Source organism: Heliconius melpomene, chromosome 12 (genome assembly GCF_056956725.1).
Source record: "Heliconius melpomene rosina isolate 202511_hmr_F chromosome 12, ASM5695672v1, whole genome shotgun sequence".
NCBI lineage: Eukaryota > Metazoa > Arthropoda > Insecta > Lepidoptera > Nymphalidae > Heliconius > Heliconius melpomene.
The window spans coordinates 7,654,537-7,666,128 of record NC_140400.1 but is presented as its reverse complement, the minus strand read 5'-3'; the positions used below and the strand labels follow the sequence as shown (position 1 = coordinate 7,666,128).

Sequence of the window (11,592 nt, the reverse complement as noted above, 5' to 3'; positions counted from 1 at the left end):
ATAGATAACCATCATTTCCGGGCACATAAGACAACTTTAATTTTTCACTTTCTTAGACGACTTTTACTTAACTTTTTATAATTTCTTAAAACAATAAATATTTAAGGACGTCATGTACTTGTGACCCGGGTGCACAAGCGCACGACTGTCAACGCAACGATTGTGGATTCAATTCCCACTCGAGGGAGTGAAATATTAAAAGGGCGGAAAGTGGGGAACGGAAGTATTTTAATGGGAAACATAGTGCTTTAACCCTTGGTTCCCAGGTCCCACCTGCCTATTCTACCATGTGCAGGATGCAATGTGAAACTTAAAAAACTTACCTCACTCCTATCTTCTTTCTTACTCTCATTACATCTCATTTCTCCACTGTCTAACTCCCCTATATTGCTATCTTTTTCACACAAATTCCTGTCTTCTATATCTTTCTTTGTTTCTTTATCTTTCTGTTTATTACTTCTAGAACTATCCATTCTTGTAGATTCATTTATTCTAGAATCTTCTTTGGCAATTTTATTATTATTTAAAGTTTTAGTTACATTATTTTTAGTTTTTGTTGATATTCTATTGGATTTTGGTGTTCTTGGTGTCAGTTTTGATTTTTGTGGTGATTTGTTAATATCATTGTGGCTTGACGTGCACTGTAATAAATGAATGTGATTAATAAATTATTCTAAATTAAATAGTAATATATTAATTTCACTTAGTGGCAAATTACACACGACGGTTGTAGATTCGATTCCCTTATAGGGAAATTTTTACATTTAAGCTATTTTTGGTTTAAGCAAAATGTAGGCAATATGTAGAACTGAGGAAATTGTATTACAATACTGTCCATTTTTGATAAAAATATATATTTATCTAATAGCATCGTGGCTTAGTTTCAGGTTTAGTTTCGGGGGAGGGTCCTCCTAATACTAGATTCCTTACTATATGCGGGAAACGTTGTTATATTTAGGTAACAAAAAACAATTAAAACAACATACAGCAATAACTTCCACTAAAGTATGTACGTCTTGTTCGCACGGCATCTTCTCTCTTGTCGAAGCTGAACCACGCATTAATGGTCGACGTTTTCTGTAAAAAGAAAATAAATGTAAATATATAGCAAATATATTTTTTTTTTAATAAATACATGAATAGCTACCCTCTGTAACCCGTTCAAAGTAGGCTAGGCAGAGGGAAACTAGTGTTACGACATTTTATCCCGATATTCGAGGCGTATTGAGTAGCGGTACTCAACGCTGAGTTTTGTCTTTTTACCAGAGCTAGAAAATGAGAATCATATTTCAAGTTGAAATCGAACCCACCGCCGTCGGACCTATATGACGGCCCTGACTACTCTTACGGATAAGAAATAATTAAACATAAATAATAAATGTATAATACCTTGGAGTCTTCTTTGAAGTTCCAGATTCTACTTTTTCAGTATCTTTAGATTTCATATTTGATATTTTAGACGAAGAGCTAAAAATATATAAATATAAAAATACATTTTTTATACTATAAAATAAACAGTTTTTTTGTTTCACGCTGTATCGCACGCACAGCAGGGTAGGCAGAGAGAACCGGGTACCCTAGTGTCCCCATTTTCCACCGAATTCGGGGAGCATTGCGTGTTGACTACTGGAACTCAACGCCGTTCTTTGCCTCGTTACCAAAGCGAGGATCATATCGAGTGGGAATCGAACTTGGAACTGGTCAAAATTTTATTTTTAGAAATCAAAGTCTATTGGTCCCTCAAACAGGAATCGAACCCACAACCATAGAAATTTTCATACTCTACTAAAGCGATAATCTTAAAAAGTAATAATAATCATATTTTTACTAACCTGGAACTATCTTTACATTTAGAAGATTTTGGATTTAAAGTAACTCGCATTGTTTCTAAGGAATACATAGAAAGACGGGTTTCATCGATTTTAACTGAAAAATATAAATAACATGAATATATTTAAATATGTATTTTAGCTACACACTGTATCCGAATGTAACAGGGAAGTCAAAGGAAACGCAGTGTCAAGACACTCCCTATTAAAATTTCGGCCCTAATTAGAAACATTGTGTGATGAATGGCGAAACTCAACGCCGCCCTTGTCTTGTCATATGGTTTATTTGGTAGAAGATATCAATAAACATATTTTTTAGCTTCACACTGTATCTCGAACATAGCAGGGCTTTTTTTCGAGCTTGATGTTAATGCTATTAGTCCTACTGGCTTTTACAGCGACACCGGGTAGGGAAGAGGGTACTGGTGTAAAGCAGCTCAGGCAGATAGAACTATTATAGTTTTAAGATACTTTGTCTAATACCAGATTGATAAAATGGACATATTAAATAGTTCACTTGCCAGAGTGGGAATTGAACCCGCAACCGTCATTCTTAGTCCTATGAGTTTCACTGTGATTAAGAAGAGCAAGTCAACAAATGTAGTACATACATGATTTACTATCAGGTTTAGTCCAATTACCAGACTTATCTTTGCTTTTAGTATTGTTTGATTTTTTTGAAGAGGCACTCTGAAATTAATAATAATAAAAAATATATATTATTTTCTAAAAGCCAAAAATATATAATTATATTGCATTTTAGATTAATTAAAAAGCTAATCTGGCTTGTCACTTAAAAAATATAAATATTTCTTATTGACCAGCACATAATACTAGATATATTTATTATTACCGTATTGTCTACTTTGTTTAAAAAATCAGACATTTTAGTTGTATATTGATTTACAGTTTCTTCTAATTTTAAACATGACTCCTCGAGTGTCTGAAAAACATGTCACGATTGTAATAATAAAATACATAATAAATGAAAAGTGTATGAGTTTTCATTAATAAAATTTTAATGACTGACAATTTTGATTTTTAAAAATATTTAATAAATAGCACGACAGAACAAAGCACGGCGTTGAGTTGCGCCTCTCAACTAATTTCCAGGTACGTAATGACTCGAAAATTGTAAGGTGCCTGGGGAATTGTGTACTTGGCACCAGATTTCCTCTGCCTACCCAACTATATGCAAGATAGATATTGAAAATTTAAAAAAACACTCAACTTACATCATCAAATATATTGGAACTCTCCACAAGTCCTATGCAATCTTTTGACTCTCTTAATGTTCTTATCAATCCTTTCACCAATTCTGAAGCATCACCTATACAGGCTGTTTGTTGGAAGGATTTTAATAATACCTAAAATAAAAAATTATAAAGATAGAGCATTCATTGAATGAATTCGGATGAATGACGGTGATTCAAATTCAAATATTAAATGGATGAATCTAAATGAGAATGCTAGTGATGGGTATCGATACCGCTCGCACATAGAAATATCGCAAACAATATTACAATGACACATAAATTACATTCGATCATAAAATAGTCAATTATTTTTTTTAATGATAACATAACAGGTTCAAATACCGATACATTAAAAAAATAAAAAAAAATACGAAAATAAATTAATTAAGTATATTAACATAGAATATAAACACATGAATACTAACTTGCACAGCGTGTAAAATATTATTATGAAGCGATGTAATCCTCACTAATTGGGCTTGTTGATGAGTTCTCTGCGCGAACGGCAACACCATATTGGAATTACGATCAATGTCCACCATCTGTAAATTATAAATTATTATTATTGTAAAAGGTACTTTAATCTGTTATAATAAATATACGAAAAAATCTATAGGGAAAAAAAGATTTTTTTTAACAGTACTTTTATTTTTATTTATTATAAAACAAATGTGCTGTTTTTTATACACACTGTATAATAATAAGCTTTATTTCAATTCCATACAGTGATACATTTATAATTATAAAAATTTTAATCATTGATATATATTTAGATTTAATAAGTTTTGTTATTATTTAATTTATAGATTGTTATATTTCATGTCATTTTAAATTATTCATTATTTTAATTGTTTGTTAATTGTATGGACCCCTTTCGGGTAAAAGCCTCCCCCAAGGAATGCCACGACTCTCTATCCTTAGCTGTGTCCAGCCAACTTCCACCCGCCATCGCTACTATTTCGTCTACCCATTTGGTTTTTGGTCGACCTCTTGCTCTGGAGCCTCTTGGCCCTGACCACCTTACTGACCTTAGGGTCCATCTGTCATCTTGGTATCGAGCTAAGTGGCCCGCCCACTTCCATTTTGCCTTCAGCGAAAAAGTCAAGGCATCGCATACTTTTGTCTTTTTTCGGATGTCAACGTTTTTGACTTTGTCTTTTAATTTTAAACCTAGGCAACTTCTCTCCATTCTTCTCTGGGTAGTCTGAATTTTATTCCTGGTTTTGAGATCATAGGTCCAAGTTTGACACCCATAGGTGAGGCATGGTAATATTGCTGTATCCATCACTATTTTCTTGGTCAACAGAGGAAGTTGAGATTTGAGTATTTCCTTATGGTTCCAGAACTTATTCCAGGTAATTGCTACTCGTCGGTTTATTTCTTGACTGTTTCTTTCTTTACTCAAAGACATCTGTTTGCCTAGGTATACATCGTTTTTTACAAACTCGAGAGAAGTACTATTTACTAAGATAGGATGGGGGATTTCACTGCGGTTCGTCATAACTTTTGTTTTTTCCAGGTTCATGTCTAATCCAACTTTCATGCTGGCCTGGTTTAAGTCGTTAACCATTTTATTTAATTGACAAGGGGTTTCTGAGAATAAAATTATGTCGTCAGCAAATCTAAGATGACTTAAGAAGTGCCCGTTCATATTAATGCCTTGATTAAGCCATTGTAATTTTCCAATTATGAGTTGCAAAACTGCTATAAACAGTTTTGGGGAAATTGGATCTCCTTGCCGGACTCCTCTCTTTATGTTAATTTCTTCTCCCACTCTATCTAGTCTAACTCTACTTGTGGTGTTATTGTAAATGTATTTTAGAATATTAATATATTTTTCTTTTATTTTAAGTGCTTTCAGCGACTCCCAGATGCTTTCGTGTGAAATTGAGTTGAAAGCTTTTTTGTAGTCTATGAAAGCTATGTATAATGGTTTGTTAAATTCTAAATATTATATTATATATATTTTTCTATCATCTGGTCTACCACTTGGATATGATCAATCGTGCTGAAACCACTTCTGAATCCAGCTTGTTCGATAGGTTGGTGTGCATCGATGACTGGGGCTATTCTTTCAAGGAGACAGGAGGCAAATAATTTGTAAAAACAAGACATGAGGCTTATGGGACGGTAATTGCCTATGCACTGTATAATGTAAAAAAATTAAATTATTACAATGCTGAGCTTTGGCTTGTTATCTGAGCGAAGAAATAAATCATTCCGCTGTGTGAGAACAGAACCCACAAGCGTTGCCCTTGCAGTTAGACACTGTAAATTACAACATCCATTATTACAACATTCTATGAAAAGAAATAGGATAACCAACCACAGAGTACATAAAATAGTGATGTACTCACCTGTCTCTGCAATTGATACAAATGTACTCTATTGTACCTACAACTGAATTCACTTGAGTGTTTCATCATTTTTGGTACATCACACGGATCTATGTTTGATAGGTTTTGATTTTCTAATATGTTTCTGAAAATTATTGAACTTATAAATGAGGCCGCCTTGAGCAGAGGCGCAAGCGTGACAATTTTGGCTTCGATTCCCGCTCGGGGGAATGATATATTTAATATTTTCATTTCCTCACTTTGGTAACAAAGCAAAGAGCGATGTTGAGTTCCGCCACTCAACACGCAATGTATCAAAAATTCCTCGGGAAGTGGGGACCTAAGGTTAACAGGTTAAGGTTAAGCAACCTTAAGCAGAAGAGAAACAGCGTGAAACTAAAAAAAAATGTTTAAACTGTTTAAATATGATATACATTTTTTACATATAGTTGTAATAAAGAAATATGTAACTACTTATTATATACATAGTATATGCGATGGTTGCCAATGTTCATATAAGTTTGAATATTTATATTCCTTTTGAGTCCAGTTAGACAAAGTGCGGTGTTAGGTTTTGTCATCAATTTCAAGTTTTGAAGTATGACTTTTTCATAAATTAGATTTAAATTTATATAACATTTAATTTAATTATAAAATTAAGGCAAAACAAAACTGATTAAAAAAATATTAATATTATAGTAATTTCATGCTCATTTAACATTTTATTCATAATTAATAGTAATCTATGAACATATAATTAAAAAAACGATATATTTACATGATATTAATCAATTCATTGTTTATCTTCATCCTGAGTTCCTTTACTTTAGCACAATATATACTATTTTCTATTAAATTAGTAACATTCTCTGATGATGATTTGCCTGAAAGTAAAATTTAAAAAATATATAGTAAACTCAATGACCACATAAAATTCCTAATATTAAAATTTAATATTATCATTTAATAATTTCTAGAAGAAAAGAACCAAAGCTACTGCAAAAGTAACATCATGTGCATCCAACAAGTTCAAAATAACATTCTGTGTAATATAGCAAATCCCCCATGGTTCTCAAAAAACAACGAGGTCTATGATTATCGTAATGTTCGCACAGTTCAGGCTGAAATTGAAAAACATAGAAAGAAGTACTTCTTCGTACATACATTCTTTGTACCGTCTATCTGCTTATAGTCTGATTGCAGATTTAAATTAAAAAAGAAGAAAAGAAAATAACAGCAACTTGTTTTATTTCCTAATTTCTGTCTATTATAGAACAAATAGCTTCAATAACGCGGCATTGACTTCCGACACTCAACATCTAAAGTCCTGACAATTTAGCCAAAAGTGGGAAATGGAAGTGACTTAATGGGGAATGTCTTAACACAACTTAATTTTTTTTTACACTTAAAAATGTATATAACGAAAAAACACAAAAACAAATTCAGCAGGTTTTCACTCTAAACCAATTATATAAGTTTAGAAAGTTAACTTAATACTTACAACATATTTTCTCATGGCTGGGTTGTCTCGATAGGTTATTAGAAGTACTTTCCTGTGTTTCTTCCTGTCTCTCTCTAACAGTGCATGGTGGGCTATTTATTGAATCATTCAAAGCTTCTTCTTCAGGACCTTCAAAAAAAATTCTGCATATTAACATAGGTCATCCTCTTGTGGTGTTTATATGTGACAGTTTTTGGTTCAAATCTTAATAGTTTAATATAATGTTTTTAATGGTCTGTCTAATGCATACATACAATAAATTCATAATTAAAATTAAAGTTAAATTAATAATCAATATTTAAGTTTTTTGTTTATTTGTTTAAGAACAATTGTTACATCAGTCTATTAAACACAATATTACGGAAGAAAATAAAAAACTTTTCTACTTCACAGAAAGTCTTTTACTTCATTGAGTACATTGAGACTCATTAGTCTCATTTTTTTACACATTTTAAGTTAAAGTATTTAAACAGATCCCATACATTTACTATTTATATATCTAAGTAAATCTTATGGTTGTCTTTAATTATTAAATGACTGTTTACCTGAGATGTCATCATCTTTGTCATCTTCAAACACTTGAAACATTGTGCATTCTTGATCTTCATTATCCACAAATGTTACTGTATGTTGATTATCTATTGTATTATTTAGGGATTTTTCTTTTGTTTCCTTAAAAAACCAATTGTTTTTTAATTAATTTACACACACACATTTTATACCACATACATAAGGGTAGCCAAAGAAAACCTAGTGTTTTAACACATACCATTCTTCAAGCACCACCTACTCAATTTTCAAGACATTGTGTGTTGAGTAGCAGAAGTTAAAAAAGTAAATTGTTATAATACCAGAGCTGGGAAATGAAAATAATTTCTATTTGCATCATAACAAACATATTTAAAAATATATACGAAAATCATATTTCCAAAGTAATTATATGAAAGGTGAAAATTTACAATATATTTTATTAACATTTGTTAAATTATTTATATTTGAGCTTATGAGCTTGAAGACATAATATTTATTCATATAAGGGCTAAAAAAACTTCATTTACATGAATCTGTTCTTCAATTGCTTCTTGCCTCATTTTCTGCAGTTCCAAATCTAACAGTTCTTTTATACATTCCTCAGACACTTGATCTAAGAACTGATAAGGATCATCTGAAATTCAAAATACATAGGAAAATTATTATAATAAAAAAAAGTTAGTATAATATGATTCAATATTTACCTTGACTCACGGTCCGAACGATATCTTGTTCCATTATAAACTCTTCCCATATTTTTTGTTCTTGCTTTTTTAGACGTTCTCTTCTCGTAATTTTCCAAGTCTTTTCTAAATCTTCGTTTTCTACGTACTAAAGAAATACATTAATTTGTTATTATTTTGTGTAATTTATACTATAAAAATCACCAATAAGTAAGTTGAATTACTTTTAATTCTCCAGCTTCTACTTTTGTTTCAGGCATAAACGAAAATCCTCTGACATAAGTCTCCATTTCAAACAAATATAATAAAGTATATAGTAAAATAAATAAATAGTAAGATCAATTTCTTTTTCAGTGCTTGTATCGAAAATCTAAATTCAAAATAGTTTGACAGTTTTGGAATCCAATAGAAAATAAAATTCCAATAAAAAACGAATTCACGTACCATTAAAAGACACAATCATTGTAGAATCAAAGAAATTAGTAAATCTTGAAATACATTTTGGTAATGTAAATAATAATACTGATAATCTAAAAGTAGCAATAAATAGATTTGAACGAAATATGTTTTGAAATAAGTAAAACTTATAACAATTTTTTTTAATGTGTGTCTATCCGATCCTAAAAATATGGTTGCTAGGCAACAGCTGAAAGATTCAATTTAAGCAACAAGACTTTAGAAAATAATAAATTAGGCATTTTCAACGATTATTATTATATATTATTAAGTTTTCTATATATAATTAATTCATTATAAAATATTTTAGCTTAACACTTGTAAAATTAATATATTTACAAAGAATATAACAATTTGCATAGTTGATTCGTTAAATATAGGTGCGACGTGTAATATTATTTTTTAAAACTTTTTTGAAAACTTTATCAAGCATGTTATATAGCACTCGTCCGGCAGTCACCATGGGTGCGCCATCGGTGCCGGCGTTACAAAATACACGACATTTTCCTCAGTGGAGTCGGACTGCTATTTTAACTATTACAAGCGCAAACGAAGATGAAGTAGAGGTGGATGTTTATTTATTATTTGCTACTAATTTCAATTTACTTCTTATTTTATTTATAAGGTATCTATTTCCCCTATTTTGTGATTACATTTTTCTTCACGCTTTTTTAAGGATAGGCAAAGAGAAGTAATAATAATTCATACAGTTCTTCATTTATAATTATTTATGTATTATTCAAATATAAGTATATTTTGAACAAAGATAATGAGGCTACCAAGACCTTCAACAGGAAAATGTTCTGTACTTAATTTTTAATGTTAACTATTCAGTTGAACATGTATAATGCATTACCTTTTTAAGTGAGGCCACATCCTTTCTTAGAGACGTGACAACCTCCAAACGTATAATTTTATTAATACCCATTTACTAGTTAAGTACTTTACAATTGTAAAAGTATGTGAAATTACACGAAACTTTAATTTATTTATTAAAGTTAATTTTTTAAAGTTAAGTTATTTATTAAAAACAAAGCAATTGTTTTTCCATAATTATTCATTTATTAAAATGTATAAGATTAGTAATACAATTATATTATTGGTACACTTTCAACTTATAAAAAAAATGCGTTTAAATTTAATAACACTCTTATGGTTCAATTTTGACAAGTTTGAAAGAATACTGATAATATACCCTGAGATCCGGCCGTTGAATCCTGCATATACGAGTTTTCTTAATTAAACCTATATTAATGAATAATACATGATTAGTAGAACAGATTACACCTGGGTTGCCTGGAAGAATCCTGCCGCAATCACCTTTAATTACATTTTTTCGTAACTCGTTTTTGGAGAAAATTGCACCTATACGTTTTTTATATGAATCGCACATCATTTGAAAGATAATCGCATAAGGAATTGGAAAATTAAGGGTTGCCAGCTCTCAGTCTGCCGCAAGTCTAGGGTTGCCTGGTTTAAACATGTCACTAAATGTTAATAATTTGCACTCATGTGTTTTTTTAATGAATTATATATCAAATTAAAGCTTATTTTTTTCTGAACACTATAAAACAGGGTTGCCTGAAAAATTCCTGCCGCAAACAGGGGTTGCCAGCGTTTGAAATATTTTATTCTGGTTCCGTTTGACTATGAGAATAGACGATGAAATGCGCGGTCTGCCTTATGTTTTAAAGTAAAATATTATATAATAGAAGGTCAATCTTAAAATCAATGTTTATTCTAATTGTTCACCTGTTAAATGATGATTTTAATCATATTAAGTACACGCAGAAAACTATTTAAAGATCATAGGGCAGAAGTAATCATCCTTATTTTTCAAGTAAAATAATGAATCTATAATATTGAGTCTTTGCAAAATCTATTTTCTAAATACGAATATTTATTTATTAATTTAAATAACCCTTTTAAAACAACTAAATTATCTAATTAAATAAATGTTTACAAATATCGATCTACTATAAGGTATTAATTACAACATGTTTCCTTAATATAATGAGAGGTGACAATTATTGCGGATATTTTTTTATTAATTAAGAAAATATGGAAAATTTCATTTCAATAAACAATCTCTCTCTCTCTCTTCGCCCTCTGCTTGTTTGATTTGACAACGCCGTCCGTATCCGTAGAAAGAACTATGGCGCCCATCTTTTTGATACGAATAATTACGTTTTTGCAAAGTAAATGAAAACTATTCAACTAATAAAAACTATTAAAAAACATAGATAAAAAAATGTCGCAAGACAAGTTCTTGCTAGCGACATTTTCCGTCTATGCTGATAGTTTTATTTCCGTCTATGCTGATAGTTTTTAAGGCATTTAGGTCTGAAAGAATTGTTCTTATAATTATAATAAAGCGTAATCACTCACTCACATCCCTAACTTAGTGTAATCAAAACTGAGGTAATTCCCACGGCCACAATTGTCTACATTTTATTAAACTATATAATATTAAACATTAAAGTATACTTACGTTTTGCATTAGAAAATAATTAAAAAATACTTCTTTATATTTTTGTTTTAAAACAATGAACTTTTTGTAACACTGTAAATGATAACCGTGCATTGTGTCACTATTTAAAAAAATGTCACTGTATTTAAAATTCATTTTTTGGCGAAACAATAACATAATTTTACACTTTTGGAAAGATTCCTTGTTAAATTCTATCACATTTTCACATCTTCATTTTTGTCAAGTAAAAACGTCTTTACTCCAAAACGAAAGGTAAGTAACTAAGTAATATGCTCAAAAACAACTCATTTGGCCATCTGCACTTTTATTGCATTTAGAAACAATACATCTTAGAAAATAATTTTATTGCATTTGGTTTGCTTTGTATCCTGCCGCAAAATATTTATCTATAGTAAAAATTAGCCAACTAATTGATATTTGCCGACTCTTGGTCATAAACCGTAAATAGCGTTTATTAGTCGGCATTACTGTCGGATTTTCTTCGAATTTATTTTGCTAACTTAGTTTTG

At 30.4% G+C, this 11,592-nt stretch overlaps 1 protein-coding gene across 5 annotated transcripts in view; it reads right to left on the bottom strand.

The window, feature by feature from the left end:
* Positions 1-8,563, bottom strand: part of LOC146533704 (uncharacterized) — a 41,622-nt gene extending 33,059 nt beyond the window's left edge. For 3 of the 5 annotated variants that reach the window (XR_014878554.1, XM_085194524.1, XM_085194527.1), the window contains exons 1-15: positions 8,361-8,563; positions 8,158-8,284; positions 7,981-8,087; positions 7,468-7,594; positions 6,923-7,051; positions 6,200-6,305; positions 5,443-5,566; positions 3,511-3,627; positions 3,065-3,196; positions 2,683-2,772; positions 2,441-2,519; positions 1,833-1,926; positions 1,390-1,467; positions 987-1,077; positions 324-641 (exon numbers count right to left, since the gene is read on the bottom strand). Coding sequence is in view for 4 of the 5 variants with exons in the window: in XM_085194524.1 (XP_085050650.1) it covers positions 324-641; positions 987-1,077; positions 1,390-1,467; positions 1,833-1,926; positions 2,441-2,519; positions 2,683-2,772; positions 3,065-3,196; positions 3,511-3,627; positions 5,443-5,566; positions 6,200-6,305; positions 6,923-7,051; positions 7,468-7,594; positions 7,981-8,087; positions 8,158-8,284; positions 8,361-8,426 (1,785 nt within the window). In the remaining variant the exon portion in view is untranslated. The remainder of the gene's footprint in view (positions 1-323; positions 642-986; positions 1,078-1,389; positions 1,468-1,832; positions 1,927-2,440; positions 2,520-2,682; positions 2,773-3,064; positions 3,197-3,510; positions 3,628-5,442; positions 5,567-6,199; positions 6,306-6,922; positions 7,052-7,467; positions 7,595-7,980; positions 8,088-8,157; positions 8,285-8,360) is intronic. The other 2 variants (XM_085194525.1, XM_085194526.1) reach the window with 2 other exon arrangements.
* Positions 8,564-11,592: the final 3,029 nt, after the last annotated feature.